General features: G+C 36.7%; 1 protein-coding gene across 1 annotated transcript in view; it reads right to left on the reverse strand.

Moving 5' to 3' along the window:
- Nucleotides 1-13940, reverse strand: part of LOC145280082 (uncharacterized) — a 50141-nt gene extending 36201 nt beyond the window's left edge. Inside the window, exon 1 of the mRNA XM_080131790.1 lies at nucleotides 10135-13940. Coding sequence (XP_079987916.1) covers nucleotides 10135-13915 — 3781 coding nt within the window. The 5' untranslated portion in view covers nucleotides 13916-13940. The remainder of the gene's footprint in view (nucleotides 1-10134) is intronic.
- Between the last annotated feature and the right edge of the window lie 5677 nt (nucleotides 13941-19617).

Below are 19617 nucleotides of genomic sequence, written 5' to 3' on the forward strand. Positions count from 1 at the left end.
CATGGAGATACACCGTTTTTACATCGATTTGGTGTACTATTAGATTGTATTGGATAGCTATTTGCATTACCATCAGAGAAAAAGACTCAGTGTAATCTAGTCGCTTAGTTTGGTAGTACCCTTTTGCGATGGACCTAGCCTTGTATTTAGGGGACCTGTCGGCGTTTTCTTTGATTTTATACACCCATCTACTGCTTACTGTCGTTCTGCATTTGGGTAAGGGTGTTAGATGGTATCCATTATTTTCCTTTAGGGAGTCAATTTCTTTCCACATCGCTTGGATCCAGTGGTGTGTCGGTGGGGAAGTCAGAGCTTCTCTGTAAGTGCGGGGTATGCCGTGTGCAGCCTTGTAGCAGTGGTAAGTGTCGATTAATGCGTGACCGTTCCCATCCTAAACTACTGTCACATATTCTTCTAGGTAGCTGGGCATTTTGTGCTCGCATGTCAGGTATTTTCGCGTACAGCTTGTTTCTACTATAGATTCGGCTTGTTTGTTGGCATTGGACTGTTCAGGGTTTTCCCTTGACTTTAAATTTTTTAAAAAGTTTCTTAGGGGAAAATTTGCGTCATCATCGCTTGATGAGTGGGTTTGTGTTTGAGTGTGTTGGTCGTTGGTGTTGTTAGTGAATTTTACCAGTCTGTGTTTACACACTTTTTCGTTTTCTGGGTAGTAGATAAGATATGCTGGGCTGTTTCTGTCGTATCCGATGAAGATTCCTCTTTGACACCTTGGGTCTAGCTTTCTTTTTATGCTGGAGATGGCATAGCAAGGCAAACCGAAAATGTGCATCCTTGATAAGTTCGGTTTTCTCCCGGGTATCTGTTTTAGACGGTTATTGAAGCATCTGTTCCGTATAACTGCAGATGACATAACTGCATAGCTCCACAGTGTTTTTGGTAAGCCACTTTCTATGATAAGGCATTTTGCCATTTTGAATAGAGTTCGCCAGTTTCTTTCGGCCGTTCCATTTTGATGAGGACAAGTATGGCGTTGAGGTCTTGTATTTTATGTTGTTACGGCGGAGTAATTTTCCGAAGTCGTTTGACTTGAACTCCGAACCATTATCCGACCTCATTATTTTTATTTTGCTGTATGGGGAAATATCTGTGAGAAATTTTTCGGTGGCAAGTGTGGCGTCAATTTTGTTTTTAATAAAATATACAAATATGGCGCCAAAAATGTTGTCAGTGAATGAAATGACGTATTTGTTCCCGTTTAAATCCGCTGGTTCTATGAGGCCGGCCAGGCCTGAATGTACTAAATGCAGAATATTTGTCACTCTTTTGTCGGGAGATTTATTTCTTTTCTGGGGAAATTTTCCTTGGATGCAGACGTTGCAGTTTTCGTTGTTTGCAGTTTTGTTTTTTATTTTCATCCCTTCGACCACATCAGTTAGTTTTGTTATGTCGTCGTAATTGCAATGGCCGAGTATTTTATGCCACGTGTGGATATCATGGCATTGATGACAACTATCTTCTGCATTTCCTTCCTCCACAGTTTTTAGGTAGTATAGTCTGTTGTGCATGTGTATTTTGAATTTCGTTCCATTTTTGTTTTAGTATATTCCTGTCTTCTTCGAAAATAACTGTGGCTCCGTTTTGGGTCGCAGTTTTCACAGAAAATATATCTTGTGGATATAAAGGTATAAGTAGTGCCCTTTTAAAGGTAGTCGTAATGGAGTTTCCGTTAGTGTCTAAAAGACAGACTTCAGCGTCTCCTCTTTTTAAGGCTAAGCCACTGGTTTTAGTTCCATCTGCCAACTCCATGTAGTGGTTTTCAGAACGGAATATTGGGTCGAAATTCTTAAATTTTTTCACGTCTGTTATAATGTGCAAAGTGACCCCTGCGTCGACTAGTAGATTCGTATGTGGTATTAAGTTGTGGGTATAGTAGTAGTCCTCCGTTTTGAATGCGGAGGAGTTTTCTTTGGTGTCGGCTGTCTTTTTCATTGTATCTTTTCGGTTGTAACGGCAGAACTCCCTTTTATGGGTGTTACTTTTACAATAACTACACCACTGTTTTCACTGTTTGTGTTTGTTGTTGGTACATTCTTTGGATAAATGTCCTTTTCCGCCGCATGTGAAGCAGTGAAGCACGATATTTCACGTTCGTCATGGTAGTGACGGCTCGTCATCATATTCTCTGAAAAAGATAATGTCAATTTCATCACTTCGTCACTGGTCGACTGAATTTTATGTTTCAATTTTTCGTCGAAACCATGGAGTTCTGTTTCAAATTCCAGGAATGTTATTTCTTTCTTGCTGTGTGTCACATAAATCGAAAAAGAGTCGTAGCAGCTTGGTAGTCCTTTTAATATCATGGCGATAATTAGGGCATTGTCAACTATTTGCCCGGCATTTCTCAGAGCTGTTAAAATTGTCTCAGTTCAGTTCTTATCATGTATTCTGTGACGCTTTTTGAGAGTTTTTTTTTTTTTTTTTTTTTTTTTGTGAGTTGGCGTAATATTTTGAGAGCTTTTCTCCCATTATCTATAGCTTCTCTCATTATTAAGGATAAACTTTTGTCGTCCACAAACTATACAAGTTCGGCGTAAGTATCTTCATTTCTCTCAGTGTCGCTTCCGTCTCTATTAAGGTGTATACCTAAAATGCCGTCCTTTAGGCCGAGCGTGCGTAAATGACATAAACACTTTGTCTTCCAAATTTCGTATTTGGTTTCATCTCCGTCAAATAAAAGTCTGTTCCATCGGCTTCCATTATCCCTCCTGGGCACATAACCTGTTACGAGTTGCATTTCAGTAAAAAGGAACTGGAACGAAGAGAAAAGGAACTGGAACGAAGATTTGAAGGAGGACACGAACAAGCGTGTGACGAGTATAAAGAGAAGTATATTTTATTTTTTGGAACAGGAAGAGGAAGCGGGGAGTAAAAAGGGATTATGGGATTAAAACGTAAAAAGGAAAGTAATCATAAAAGGGTCCATGATAAAAGTTATCGTACTTACTTTCAACAAATTCGTTTTCGTGTTTAGAAAATAGAAAAGAAAAATGGGAGACTGATTTACCAGAACGTTGTAACAAAAAAGTGAAAACCCCTTCGAAATAAGATTTTCTTTTTCAATTTTTTTTTTATAATCTGGTTAATTAGTGCCCAGTCAATAATAATCCAGTGAAAAAATCTAAAAAAAAAACAAAACAAAAAACTATCAGTATACAAATTACGATGGTTGTATAACTCCGCCTTAATTTTAATGTTTAAAACTTTAAAAAATATTTTTAAGTTAAAAATAAAATAATTTTAGCTGAAACTGAACCGAAACTGAACTAACTAACCGTGTTCTGATGCCGCGTGTAATATTATTAGGTTCTCTCTATAGGCAAAGCACTATTTAAAAAAATAAAATAAAATATCAATAATAAATTAATTCAAAAATTTCTAGAAAATATATTTAACGAGTCCTTTCTTTTTTTATTAGTTCGAGTTTAAATTTTAAAACATTTTGAAAATTACCGTTTTTAAATTTCATTTTTTTTAATTCAGACATTTTTTTTTCTTTTAACAATTTTATTTCAATTTTATTCAAAGAAAAAATATCTTCATTTACTGAATTAATTTTTAAAACATAATCAAAATTTTGACTATAACGACGAAGCGCTAATTTGATACACAATCGGCTATACCGGATCGGCCACGCCGAAATGTACCAAACCAAATTACAAGTGTCTTTGTTATTATCGTTTGCATATATGATATTGTCGTTCTCATGTTTACAACTCGGCTATCCAAAACCGGAAGTTAATCCTTCGACAACTTCGGTGCATGCGATCAAATAGACATAATTTCATCTCTCTTTGCGCATCTTCCTTTCGGTCGACCGATCAGGTGACATTAAGACATCGCTATCAACAGCTGTTGCGGCCAACATGAAAGACTGCATTTCTACAGCTTGACCCCATACTTGCCATTAAGCGACAAAGCAATCTACCACGACTACGACAAGCAACGACCCCGTTCCTATCGCATTGTCAATACTCAGCGATGGCAGTCGCAATACAACTAATCCACTTCATGACTTTAGACATCAGACGACATAACCAACAGCATTAGGAGAAAACATGATGATTATCATCGCCCACTACATACTTCTAACGAATTAGCGATGCATGAAATACAAACAAAGAGACTATTTATTTTCCCGCAATAAAAACACATTTTTTAAAATTATTTTTACACGCGGGTTTGTCTTCTTTTGTTGTTTCCACGTTTCATCGCACCTTTTTTCTACTTGCTAACAGAAGCCACGGTTCACTAAACAACTGGGCATTGTCTAACTCATCTGTGTCGATGCTTCTACTGCAATGTGGAATAATGTGTATTGGCCTAAAAATGACGAGAATGTTTAAACTTTAGTATAACTATACAAGAGTTGCTAAATTATCACTTATCAGGGGGGTCTCCAAACTAGCGCCCGCGGGCCAAATCCGGCCTACCAAAGTATTTCTCCTCCTCCTTCTCCTCCTCCTCCTCCTCCTCATTTTCATCATCATTATCATCATCATCCACTAGAACAGCCATACAAGAGCTGCGTCTGCGATACACTAAAACAAGAGTCTCCAAACTACATCCCGTGGGTCAAATCCGGCCCGCCAAAATATCTAATCAGCTATGCGGAGTTCTTATGGAAAATGTAAAAATATTCAAGAAAAATAGAAAATAGTGTTTTTCTTTTTGTTAAAAAAATGATTAAAAGAATGAGGTTTTGGAGAACCAATTTCATTAAAAAAAAAAAAAAAAAAAAAAGCTTATGAGAAAACAGTATAACACCCGTCTAGGTCATTTATGTTTATACTGATCTGCATAGCTATAAAAAAATATGGCTCGTCATTCGAAAACTTTGGAGAATCCTGCACTAAACGACTAGGCATTGTCTAACTCATCTGTGCCAAAGTTTCTACTACAATGTGAAATGATGTGTATTGACTTAAAAATGACGAGGATGTTTGCAGCTTAGTACAAGAGCTGCTATATTATCACCTACAAAATTTCCACCTTGGCCTGAAACAAGTTCTCCATAGCCTAAAATACATATTGATTATATCGATCCATTAAAGGAGTCATATTATCTAATTGTAATCAAATACACATAATTGTATGAAATTATCATATGCAGCAGTTCTGTTCCTGCACGTAACATCGATATTAATTTGAAAGTGACGGTGGCTAAATGGTTAATGACATGAACTGACAACCTGAACGTACCAAGTTCGAATCCTCTGTCTATCTTATCCATGCCAAAGTTTCCGATATATATATATATATATATATATATATATATATATATATATATATATATATATATATATATTGTTCATTTTTGTATCAAAACGCATGAGTTCAAAAGTTTGATGCCAGACTTTACAAACAACAACCACAACAAAACAACAACAGGAAAAGTAATGATTGCATCATTTACTTTCAAAGATAGAAAATAGAGAAATATGAGGATCTAAAAAGACAGCTGATCCGTGAAGGCTATAATGTAATCCTTCGAGCGGCATAAATTAGAACAAGGGGTTTCAATGTAGGCTCTGCATCAGTCTCTATGCCAGCTTGGGATTAAAGCCACCAAAAAGTCACAGCTTACAAAAGCTACATAAAGATAGTGAACGTAAACGAGTTCTTGATAAGCCATCCCCTTAAGTAATCAAATTTACCAATTTTCCACTTAACAGTTTACTTGTCAAATCACCAGTTGTTGCTACCCGGCACGGACTTCTATTATTGTACCCAACGGAACAAATCTGTTCTATATTTTATATCTATATATTGTTTTCCACTCGATGGTAGAACAATATGTGAGTGATATTATGCCGAATACAAGCAACGAGAAAAATGTCTCATCTACCAGAACAACTTTGGAATTAGCCCCATACTTACCCATTATAGTCCGATAGGTGAAGAATTACTCGAAAGATTTTAACTGGACCGAGAACTTTTCACGAACTATACACATACATATGTTCAACTTCTAATTTATGCGACTACGAAACAAAACAAAACAAAACATATTTTCTACAGCGTTTTGCATTGTGTTTTGAGGCAACTTAAATTTTGTTTTGTCATCTCCGTGTTGCGTCAAACACATTTCGCTTTTTGCACGGACATAGAAATATAGATGAAACGACAGTATTAAAAAACTGCAGACACATTCCTGATCAAAAACTTAAGACCACTTAAAAATCTTTAAAAATAAACCTTTTTTCTGTTTTTTTTTTTTTTTTTTTTTTTTTTTTTTTTTTTTTAGGATAGATTTTAAACCCCTCCAACTTAAGATTACAACCTAAAAATGTTATGGAAAAAAAAGTTACATTCCAGACATATAATTCAGAAATTTACATTTTTATAAAATGAGGCATTTTACACTTGATCAAAATTATGGGCATAAATTGTTTTTTAGTTCAGTTTCAGATTAGTAATCACTGCTTAAAGGTGTCACCATGCCTAATGCAAGCAAACTTACCGAAGTTGAGCCTGCTCGAATTTTAGATTTCTATAAACAAGATTTGTCACAGCAGGTGATCGCAGCTAAGGTAAATCACAGTAAAACTGTGATTTGCAACTTTCGAAAGAACAGTGAGAATTATGGAAAAACAAAATCCACTAGTAGCCCCCCCCCCTAATTCTCCTGCATTGAGAAGGAGAATAAGACGGATTGTTGTGAAAGACTGATGGCTTTCTTCTAGTCAAATTAAGGCACAGATGCTGATTGCAGTCCAGTAACCATCAGATGACACGACAAAAAAAAAAAAAAAAAAAAAAAAGCAATGGTAAATAAAACGCGTAAACAAATTGCCCGCCTGCTTCTACGTCACAAGGTGGACCACTTAATGTTTGGTTGTGGGACGTTGAGAAGTGGAAGAAAGCCTTGTTTTCTGATGAGAAAAAATTCAATCTAGATGGTCCTGATGGTTTCCAACCGTATTGGCATAACGAAAACATACCTCCTGAAAATTTCTCCACACGTCATGGTAGTAGAGGGTCCCTAATGGTATAGGGTGTCTTTTCTTACGATGGAGTTCCAAGTGGTGAAGGGTTGCCAAGCAACGGCTGGTTATATTAGCATGCTACAAAAACTATCGTTGATGACGGAGGGCCATCGTTTGTGTGGAAATGGATGTTTATTCCAACAGGATAATGCTCTAATCCATACTGCACGACAGACCTTGACCTCTCTGCAAGAAAATGAGGTCTATCTCTTGGGATATCCTGCATGCTCACTGAACTTAAATCCAATTGAAAATGCTTGAGGATGGATGACAATAGATGTTCATCGAAATGACAAACAATATTCAACAAAAAATGAACTTTGTAAAGCCATCTTCAGAAGCTGGAGTAACATCCCCAGCACCTTAATGGTAACGCTTATTTCTAGCACCCCCCGCCAAAAAAAAAGCCAATTTTTTTTGAAGTCATCAAAGCCAGTGAAGGTAGACCTCATTATTACATTTCGTAGAATTTATACCCTGGTCTTATAATTTTGATCAAGTGAAAAATGACTCATTCTATGAAAATGTAAATTTCTGAATCTGTTTGGAATGTAGCTTTTTTCTCCCATAACATTTTAGGTTGTAGTATTGGTAAACTTAAGTAGGAGGAGTTTAAAATCTATCCTTAAAAAAAAAAAAAGTTTTATTTTTTAAGAGTTTCAAGTGGTCTTAAATTTTAATCAGGAATGTATTAATTTTTTGTTGAAATAATCTGTAACGATCCTTTAACAAAGCGGAAACGAAATTAAATATTTTCGAACTAGTTTGAATAACCAGTTTAAAACGGCGTCTCTAGAAACGTCATGTCATAATTCGTTTTTTTTTTTTTTCGTTTTGTTTTTCATTTTTTTAATGAAATATTCTTTGTGATATTTTGTTTTGGTTTTAGTTTATATGTTTGTGCTAATAGCGGACGTGTTCAACGGAATTCGAAAATAACAAACGGGAAAGATGTGCCCATGTCTTTTCCAATGCATATATTGTAAACAACGAAAGCAACTTCTAAAGAATAGGAGCAGAATATTACTGACAAAATTCGGTGACGTTTCGAGATTTTACAAACGTCTCCCCATTCCAAGAAAAGTTTCCTGAAATAGTAAGAAAACAAAAATGCAGACATTTTTTGGTGCTTATTTACAATTAAACCTATTTTCAAAACAAAAATACAGAAAAATCTTTTAAGAACTTTATGACGTATGCACCCGTCACAGAAACGAAGATGTTATATTCTAAAAATCACATAAATTGATAAAGTAGTTATATTTTTAAATAAGAAAATTAAATTATATGATGAAGTGGGACGTTGTGTTTTGATGCGCCATGTTTTATAAATAAGAGGAGACAACTCAATTCGAAATATTGAGATCAAAATCAGCCTTCTAATTGTTACAATTTCCTATTAAAATCACTAAAAATCGTAAAAAAGGATTATATATATATATATATATATATATATATATATATATATATATATATATGGTACTTGTGCATTTAACGAACCAGACGTAACTCAGCATATATATATATATATATTTTTTTTTTTTTGTGCAATTTAGTTTTTAAAAACAGTTTTAATTCTAAATAAGCACCATTTTTTTTTTATTGAGTCTGCTTAATACTTTTAGGATAACATTTAAGAAAATTCTGGCAATTTTATAGAATCGCTCCCGTCTCAAAATGAGTTTTTCCTTTGAGCTAGAGTAAGCGCAAGAAAAGCCGGTTTCGAGGCGGGAATGCTTCAACAAGATACCACATTTTCTACTGGAATTTTAGGGTTAGTTTTTAGTAGTTAAACTTAGTATTACGTGTTAGGGTTAGGATGAGAGTAAGAGTTAGAGGTGAGAGCTACTGACTACCGAGGAAAAAATATTAAGATTGCTTTTAAGAGATTATGGTTACGTTTTGCTAGTAAGGATTAATGCAGTGGTTCCCAAGCTTTTTTGTTTTACATGGTGACACACTATTGAACTCTTTACATTTTTGCGGTACACCTATCACAAAAAAAAAAAAAAATAAATAAATAATAATAATATTTACGTGAATATTTTACAAGACTTATTAATGTTTATTCGGTGCACCTGAACGATTAGCACCTCCTTACAAATTGTTTTCGTTTTCGACTTTTTCGAGCTATTTCTGCCGATTATCGCTTAGAAACAAGATTACACAAAAAAATTGAATTCACGTGTAATTACTTACGAACAAAAGGTACTTTTGCAATAAATGACCCGCGCTAAAATAATAACGTTATTATTTAGAAATCTATTATTTAACATGAGGAGGGGAGAGTATTTTGTAACTATTCTGTACTTTCACCTAAAAATTTAATAATAAAAAAAAAGATATCGTAAAACTTGAATGTGACTTGAAAATACTATTTAAAAAGTAGCAAAATGTGTAAAGGGATTGCTGATTGTTCAGGTGCATCGTTTATTATGGAAAATTCAAAATATTTAAAAATTAAAAAAAAAAAAACGATTTATTATACGTTTTATTTCTTCATTTTGGATATTTAAGCATTGATATCATATAAGTAATAATGTGTGGGTTGGTATTTATTAATACAAGCAACTCTGTTTCTAACGGCATTAAATTTTTTTTCACCTATAACAACTTGTAACTTCCACTTATAACCTATTCGTGGCACATTAGTAATGATTAGGCCTGTGACAACAGAATATTCTTTTCATTGTTTTGACTCTCAAGCATATATCCGACACAATAAGACACAGTCAATCAACCGAGAACCACATCAATCTCTATAAAAACATATAAGATATTAATGGATACATAGAGTCAAAACAATGAAAAGAATATGTTGCTGTCACAGACCTAGTAATCATTTCGCAGCACATCACTATGCGACGGCACTATGGTTGGGAACCACTGATTTAGTGTTTAGTGATTAGTGATCGACCGTATAAAGCGACACAATTTTGATAATTATAGATTTGCATGGCTCCTTACACGAAACTTCCGCTTCTACATGCTTTTATTTTTTTCCGGCAAAAGTCGCAGATGTTCGTCAAAACTCGTACAAGTCTACGATTTTTGCCGATTATTTTCTGCTCCGATTCTTAAGAAATACCGACGACGACGACAACAACAAAGTCTACACTTATTTCACCTTTTCTGAACGTTTTCGGTGTCGATGGCAAATCTTCTGTTAAGGTGTTGTGGTCGTCATGTTGGACGAAATCCTTCAAAGGCGAATGAACAGCGGGAGAAGCCGGAGAAGGAGGCGGAGGCATCGAAGCCCACTGCTCGTAAGGATTCCAGCGTTTCTTCCGGTTTAAATGATAACGCATCAACTCATTCAGCTGATCATTGTTTTTCTTTCTTCTGGAACTCCGGAACGAAACATCGGCAGATCCGTCGCCACAAGAATGGTCCTTCTCATGTTGAAAGGACTTGTTCTTTTTGCGGACATTTGGATTTGGGCGTGGCTGCACAGGGTCCGCTTTGTTGTGCTTCTTCGTAGACAAATTCGGAAATACGGTCAGGTCGCCTGATGGAATGTTTGACTGATCGCCCGAAAACAATACTGCATGCTTAACATCTTGGTTCTGGTCAACCTGTGACAGCAAAGACTCTGACCGGTTGGCTACGTTAGTGTTCTCGTTAGTGTTCTCGTTAGTGACAATTTTCTCGTTAGACACAAAGGAGCAGCTTTCTCTTTGCCCTTTGGATAGGACGTGCATTGCAGCGCATGTGGGAGAGTTACAATCTGAGTGGAATCCGGAAGTACTAAGAACGCTTAATGCTTTTCCAGATAACTTATTTGAAGACCAATTGGGAGTTGATTTGAACGAATTCGAAACGGAGGATGGCATGATCGGTGATGTAAAACACCTAGTCGAGAATGTTTCTTGATATCTTTTTAGCGGGCACGTCGGTAAATGTGCTGGCATTTTTAAAGCTTCACGGTGACCAGAAAAGGCTGAGCGCCTTTCCTTATATTCACCCCCAACTATAAACATGTCACGAACTGCTCTGGTAATTTCACCGTTCTTCTGGGTTTGCACAGCCTCTCGATTTTGGCAGGAGCACTTATCGACTTTTCTCGTCACTGAAGTGGTGACTGATTGGTCGTCGTTCTGCGTTTGGTCTTTCTCACGAATCTTGGTCTTTGCTTCGTAGGTCGGGTCTTTCGTGATGCCAATCATGGTCACCGCAATACCGACCTGGACGTTTGTCGACGCATTATTTTCAGAGTCTGGCTGCGTCTCGATCGAATAGCTTTTTAGTTCGCGTTGGGCTCGCTCAGTTTCTTTGCATTTCTTTTCTGTTTTTTCTCGCGCTTGGCATGTCGGCGCAGCTTCTTTCGAAACACCAGTCGCATCACCGTTACCACCACCACCACCACCACCACCACCACCACCAATATGCTGTACAGCAGGGTCACCCTTGGTCGTTCCGTATACTTCATCTTTAATATCTTTTCTTATCAAAGGCTTCCTCATTTCGGACGTTTCAGTGATTAGCTGGGTCAAGAATACACCGTTCACATCTCGACGACTTGTTCTTGAGCGTATGTCATCTTTGTTTTGCATTTCGGTTGAAGGAGCGTTCAATAAATTGTTCTGCGTGACGTCGACTGTTTTCGGCGGCGAAATGCATTCTCCTTTTTTTCCGACGGACGACAATTCCTTGATAACACATCCGACACTACCAGCCTGCCGTTCTTCCATGTTAGATGACGTTAAATTGGGAAGTACAGAACTGTTCGAAGTAACGTTTTTGGTGATGTTAATTGAACTCGTATTCATCCTTCGAAAATCAAATGACGATTGATCCGTTTCAGAGCATTCAGGAACTTTGACGTCATCGATCGCCGAAGATGTCACCATAAACGTGTCTATGGAAGTTTCAGCCCTGCGATGATCTAAAGGTGCGAAATTCGAAGTAAGAAGCTTTAATTTATCCCTGGACATCATAGATGGCCCCGCCTTGGAGTGATCCTCTTTAACCCCATGCATAATCCGAATGCCGCCGCCTGCCTGTAAGTCGTTGTTACTGAGTTTTAAGATGGAGCTTGTCGACGACGTTGTCAAATGAAATGGTTTGGAGACATTAATGAAGTCTACATCGGTGCTTTTGTCCGCGGTTTTGCGAGTGCATTTAGTGGAAGCGATTTCTGTTTGGCCTTGAGTTATCTTGGCCACTACGGCACGACCATCATCTTCAACGGTCGGTCGGTATATGTTTTCAACATTATTTTCGAAAACTACGACTGACCCAGAATCGTGATCTTTTCTCTCTTCCTTGCTTAGCTCCCTTGAGTTTATACTGTAAACCCCATTTTCATGTTTGTTGTGATCGTCCTCCGCGGATGGTTCCTTTTTTGCCGCGCCAGGAACAGGCCTGCCGACCAAAGTGTCACCATTTTGTGAACCATCAACAGCCGACACAGATTCTTTGTTCGTTTCGTTCACTTTCGTCTCATCGTGGATATAGATGCACGAAAATTCGTTCTCCGTTTGATAACTAACATAACTCCGTAAAATCTCCGGCAGGGAAATAGTTTCTAGATTATATTGTTCAAAAACGTAGGTTTCTTGCTGACTCAAATCGGCAGTTTCTTGTGGCGTTTCCCTCTCGTTTGGATAATATTTTGTTTTGTTTTCGTGAATATTTCGTCTCCCTTCACTATAAGTTATAATGGTATTCATTCCATCCATTTCTGTGCCATTACTTTGATTGGTGCACAGTAAACTGGTATTTTTATATTCTGCATTCTCAAGCAAACCAGTTGTTGACATAGTAACCTCTTTATAAATATCGCACGTTTTATTCCGCGCTCGCGTTTCTTTTAAGCTATCATCATCAGTGTGTGACGTATCGACGCCATCTTGCTTTGAGCAGCCATTACGTAACCCATTCAAATCGAGACTTTGACTTTGCCCACTTTTATTAACCCTTTCGCTTGAATAAAAATTGACATTTTCTTTTATTCCATCTCGCCTTTCTACGCTGCATTTCATCTCAAACCGTTCCAATGGAATAATGGCTTTTATTTCAGATGCACGACCGTCCCGCTTTCTCAGAATTTCAGCAACGTTATTTTCGTTGAGGTTTTCTAGAGATTTTGCGTCATCGTTTCGGAACGAGACGAGGACATCTAATTCCCTTGACACACGGGAACCGATGTCCAGATTTAATGGAGGATATTCTCTCCATTCTTTCACAGGCTCTAGTCTATCGATTTCTTTCGTCTCCAGATTGGTCATAACCTGCATAACGCCTTTCATTGGCTCCTGGGCGTCTTCTTTTGCAAAAGCTTTCCGACCTTTTATCTCCTCTTGCGAAACACTAATGAAAACGCTCTTCACAATGGCTTCCTCTTTCTTGTTTGTATGGACTTCTTCTTTCCGCGTAGAATCATTTTTATCTGTTGCCTTCGCCACCAAAGATACATCTAAAACCATATGATCGCATTGGTTATGTTTCAACCCCGGTTCTGGTTGGGTGATCGCATGAGAAACGCTAGTGTTTGTCGCTTCTTCTCTTTTTGTCGCGTCGCTCGTTTTAGGTTTTATGCTTTCCTGCTGATCGTTTCGCTCCGAAGCTTTAGAACGATTGTCAGCGTTGATGATCAAATCACGATTGGGCGATACAGCATCATTTGGAACGGGTGTCTCCACCACTGCGCAGTCTGTCTTAAATACATCGTCGGCAGACGACATGCATCCGTTGTCGGACATTTCTTCCGAAAGGTCAGAGCTGAGATGGTTTAAAATCGAAGCCGGATTCGAATTTGAAACGGCGCATTTTTCTGGGATTGTTTCAACGGCAATGACGTCACTGATCGGGGCAGTGGAATCAGAGTCCGGACGTTCGATTAAGCTGAACTGCGTCGGACATTTATTAAAATTGTTAACATCAGGCAATTCAATGGCGCCCAGCATTTCTTCAAAATTTACCGACGGTAGTTTCGAGTCTCCAGTAACGAAGGTTTTCTCGCGATCTTCGCTAACTTTTAGAAAATTCTGGTTCGTAATTGTTAGCGTGTCGACCTGAGAATTACGTGCCGCAACACTTTGCGTCGCGTTTAGCGTCGATGCTTCCAGCTGAGTCTGCAACCACTGGAACTTAGTCACCTTGTAGGATTGAGTCAACACCGGATTCTTCAGAAAATCGTCAATCTCCAAGTGTTTTAGATCTTTCACGGACATACTCATGGATTTCCAATTTTCGACGTCAGCCACATTGAGGTCACACAGTGATATTAACTGCTTTCTGGAGTTGCCAATGTTCAGCCCCTGTAGAGTGGTGGTTCTAGTCGTAGTGGTTGATTTAGCGTTGGCTGTGGCCGCCTGTTGGATAGAACCAGTTCCTCCATCACTATAAGTGCTGTTAGGACTCTCTTCCATGTGTGTTGGGGGCTCATCAACATCGGACACAAAAGTGCCCCGGATCCAAACTTGATTAAAGAAAATGAAACGTTTAATTTAGACCAGAAACAATAGACCTTTTTCCAACTCTTTGATAACATGTATGACACAACATATCGTAATAACAAGATTTCGTACAATTTAATCAACAACTTTTGAACTAATATAATATATGCATTCATTCTTTTTGCAGACTGTTATCCTCATCTTTGGTTTTTTTTGTTGTTGTTGTTGTTGTTGTTGTTGTTGTTGTTGTTTCACAAATAAATAAATAAATAAAAATTAAAAAATATTCCATTCGGTTCAGAGTCGACAACGGAAGACCAGATAAGAACACAAAATTGAATTTATAAAACCAAAAAATCCAACCTTGATCGCCTTTCCGGGTCCGTGGCGCAGTGGATAGAGGCGTTGAGTCTCTACGGTTCCAGGCTGTGCATTGTCTGAAGATAGCGATTTCAGTCTTACCCGAGAAGGCCACAGGATTAGTATACCGAAACGTGGTGAGACAACAACTATGGAAGGCCGTGATTACTGGGTATACAGTTAAAAGATTTAGCATTCCTATCCTGTCGTGATTAATCACCTGAAGAAGGCCAGATGATGAGTTGGCTGAAATGTGCTGAAACAACAACTGTAAGATGAGTGTAACAGTCCGCAAAATGACTGAATACACAAATTATGGAGCGTCATCTCAAAGGATTTCCTTCCTACCCCACCCTATAATAATAATAATAATGATAATAATAATAATAATAATAATAATAATAATAATAATAATAATCATCATCATCATCATCATCTAAGGCCGATGGCCGATCGGCTTTTTCTATAAAATGTTTTACGGAAAGTGCCGGAAAGTTACGATAACTTACAGACGATAGAAAAAGTGACACTGAAATAAAGTAATTAAAAAGTCTGGTAAAAATGCGTTGGTTGACCACCTTTAAGAAGTTGGGTATTTGTTGTTGAATGTATTCTGTTTTTGGGGTTAATTATTTAGAAACCTATTATTTAACATGGGGAGATGAGGGTGTTTTATAACTATTCTGTAACAATTTAATCTCGAATTCTTAAAGGTAAGTCTTCCGGTAGTCAACCAGGGCACTTTCACCCAAAGTCTTTTTATGTTTTTTTTTTTTTTTTTTTTTTTTTTTTGCTGTGTGTTATTTGCAACTATTTGGTTAGTAATTAGTAAATATTAGGTGAATTAGTAGTTATTGCAGTTAAAAAGTATTTTTAACTAAATATTAAGGAAAAGTACAGAATAATTAACACTCGATAACTCGTAAACAAAAACAGCAATATATAATTTATACCAAAGGCATTAGAATGAAATTTCCTACCTAACTTGCCTAATTTTAATGTTTATAGCATTTTTATTTAATACTTTTTCTTCTACAGACCTTGTTTTTTTTTTTTTTTCGACAAACAATGCTTACAGTGAATGGCCGTCACCCTACACTTGTTGGCCGCCATGAAATGTGGATTTTCGAGAGATTTTATAAAAATGGCTACTTCTACAAAATTTGAACCGAACCGTATTTTCTGTAACCCCAACCCATCCTAACTCTAAACAAACTATAATCTTACTCTAAACTAACAATAGCCTAAGATCTAGGTTTAGTAAGTTTAGCTAGGTTCAAATTCTGTAGAATCACCAGAGACTGTTATAAACGTTAAAATCAGAATTTAGAAAATTTCATTCTAATGCCTTTGGTATAAATTACGTGCTTTTTGTTTTACGAGTTTGTTGTACTTTTACCAAATATTAATATCCACAGGCAGCAAGCACGAAAATAAGAAGAAAAACAAAAGGAAAGGATAGGAAAAAGTAGAAAAAAGAAGAAGAATAAACCGAATCGTATGATAAAATTGATACAAAGGGATCGGACGGTACTTCTTTAGATTGGCACATATGGCGGTATTTAAAATTAAAGAAAATACAGAAATGTCTGTATGGTGGACATATTAGTCATGGGATGAAGATGAAAAATTCCAAAAAATCACGTAATTTAATCAAGTAGTTTTTTTTATTCAAGAAAATCAAATTTTCCTCTGTTTCGATGAGAATAAAAAAGCGTCTAACGAATCGGTGGACAAGGGCAGACAACCCTAATGCGCGTGGAAATTGTTAAAACAATCACTGATTACCTCCCCTTATTATGGTCTCTAGAAAAACATGGCCTTGTCTGCCACTTAGTAAAAAACGGCAAATTTATTTTTCGTAAATAATAAAGCTACTTGATCAATTTTGGGGATTCTTGGAATAAAAAAGTCTTCATTCCATGACAAGTAGGTATAATATAAAAGTTTTTCTTCATTTTTGTTTATCGTTATAAGTGCCAATCTGAATAATCGCCGGTTGGTCTTTCTGCGTCTTTATACTTTTCTGTTAGGTATGTGCTGAGGGGAAGGTTCGCTTTAGAACACAAAGAAATGGCACAGAAGGGACTTTATAGCTTTTACTCCATTTATTTGCGGTTCCGCGTCTATTACGTCTTTGCTCTTCACATATGGAGACAGACCAGTTAAACTTTTCATGCGACACGTTTCCCTTACTCCACCTACCCAGTGTTATTGTAAGGAAAGAGGATGTGAATTTTATGGTAATAATTTGGTGCTTTTTGTGACCATGCAATGTCCAATAAAAATATTTTTGTGTCAGCAAGCAATGTGTTAACCTTGTGTCAACCTGATTGGTTATTTTGCCATCATTTTTTTTTAACGAACTACTTTCAAATGAATAACAGAACTACTTGATAATCATTTACAAACTGTGGTTACGCTGAGCGCATCGTTCTGCAATGAAAAATAGTACCGGATTTTTTTATGAGGTAATAGTGTTTTGTTTAACGGTTACGTTTAACGTTCTATAAACTCCAATTAATTATCATACGACCAGAGGACAACGGATCCTGGTACCGAGTCTTAGATTTTCACCAGCGTTCTGTTAGTCGAATAGCTCCAACACTACAAGGTTGCCGCTGGCTCTAGAACAGTTAGGAATAGTTGACCATGCGATGTCCAATAAAATGTTTGTGTTAGCTGAGTATAGGCGAACAATGCGTTAATCTCGTGTCACTTCGATTGGTTATTTTGCAAGCATTTTTTTTTAATGAATTACCTTCAAATGAAAAACAGCTACTTGATAATCATTTACAAGCTGTGGTTATGCTGGACGCATCGTCCTGCAATGAAAAACAGTATCGGATTTTTTTTTTTATACGAGGTAATAGTGTTTTGTTTGACGGTTGCGTTCAGAGTTCTATAAACTCTATTCTGTAGAAGAAGAAATTCTCACTCGACCAGAGGACGACAGATCTTGATGCCGACTCTTGGATTTTCACCAGAGCTCTGTTACCGCCGTTTCAAAAAATAATCATAAAATAGAGACTAACTCAGAGAATATAAAATTATTTACGGAGACAGTAACTTTTCTCTTTTCTTTTCTAAACAATAACCAACAATCCTGAGGACGGTCGAAAAACAATTCAACCGAAACGTTGCACAAATAAAACCCAAGATGAGAACAATAGTCCGATACAAACAAGTGATATAAACAATCAGCCTTCATCTAAAAAATTCAGAACTTTAATATTTTGTTATTTTGTTGTGAATGGAAGAACTATTGTCAATAAGAAACCAAATCCCTTGTAAAACATTCGTGACAACTTGCCTGCAAAGAAGTTCCTTTCCGTTCTCTGTCTACCTAAAACCAAACAGAATTTTCATTAATAGAGTTTTGTCTCCGAAAACTGCCTGTTCGTGAAACGCATTGCCACTAGATTGATTCCCTACAGGCTACAAGATGGCTGTCTTCAATTTTAATATTAAAAAAAAAAATACTTGTGGAAGAAAATTGTCATGCCGGTGAGCCTTTCAATAGTGTGATTAAAAAGTGGTACGAAATTGTACAACATGCCATCCGTTTCAGGAAAGGGATAAAGAAAGAAAGAAAAAATGGCTGCTCCTGCTATCTATAGAATGGTGGTCACGTGAGATAACGAGAGTTGGGAGAAATATGCAAATGAGATGCAGTCGGTTTTTCAAATAAAAAGCCTGCGTATCAGAGAGAAGGGGGTGTGTTTCTTTGGTAGAAGTAAGTTCTGACGGATGTGCGCTGGGGGGTTTGATAGCAAGAATTGCGAGAAGGAGAACATAATGGTTAGGAATTCTTTCTTTGGGCTTTAATTTCTAATAATACCGACATGTTTAACCCTTTTCATAGAAGGCTTTCATTTTCTTGTTCTCTTTCGGTGGAGGAGAAATCCTTCAGGACTGAGACAATTTTTATTTTTGTACCTTTTCTCCACGTTAAAAAACGACCCTGGTGTCTAACTCTGTCCCGTGGGGAGGCATAGTAAATAGGTACAATTATGCACGTCGAAAAAAGGTAAACATAAAACGAAGGGAAATTTATTATAATGTACGTGCAAAAGGAATGGCCGATATCCAAAATGTAAAAACATTTTAACGCCTTCCCTTCAATTAAAAATTCACCAAAATTTAAGAAATTTTAATGAAATTTTCAATATTTATTAATTAACGATCACGAACACTATTAAACTCATTATTTATTAAAATCTTCTCGAAAACGTATTATTTTTTATGAACAAAAACATCTTTACGAACAATATAGTTTTTAGTACTAAAAACGTATGAATTCTTATGAAAATAAAGCATCATAGATATAAACAATTCATTTTTAAAATACTTCTGATCTATCTATCTATATATCTATAAAAGTGAACGTGTCTGTGTGTCTGTGCCTGTCCGTGTGTCTGTTCCCCACGCAATAACTCTACATATTAAGGGGTCATAATAGGGGTCAAAGTTTAAAAAAAAAAAAAAATTGACCTCTGCGGTCTCTACCAAATTACTCAGACAATTTCTGGTCTAAACATTTTAAATTTTACATAAAGGGTATTCAGAGATAGGGCAAGCTTTTTCATCGGTTTGGGTCGAAAATTTGAGATACCAATATATAAATCTATGTATGTATATATGTTTGCTTATATGCCTAAAACTTTCGACAGAGGCGACAAATTTTCACAAGATCAGTATCGTTTTGAAGCTTGACTCTCCAGGCGACAAATATCGAAAAATTGGCTAAAAACATTAATTTCATCACCCTTAACTGAGCACTTTTCTACAGGGAGGGATCGCTGTTTTCGCCGATATTTTCGAAAGTCATCCCCTCTTTTTGATTGTAT

The sequence above is a fragment of the Euprymna scolopes genome, chromosome 7 (genome assembly GCF_053919585.1).
Source record: "Euprymna scolopes isolate OS-2025 chromosome 7, ASM5391958v1, whole genome shotgun sequence".
Lineage (NCBI taxonomy): Eukaryota > Metazoa > Mollusca > Cephalopoda > Sepiida > Sepiolidae > Euprymna > Euprymna scolopes.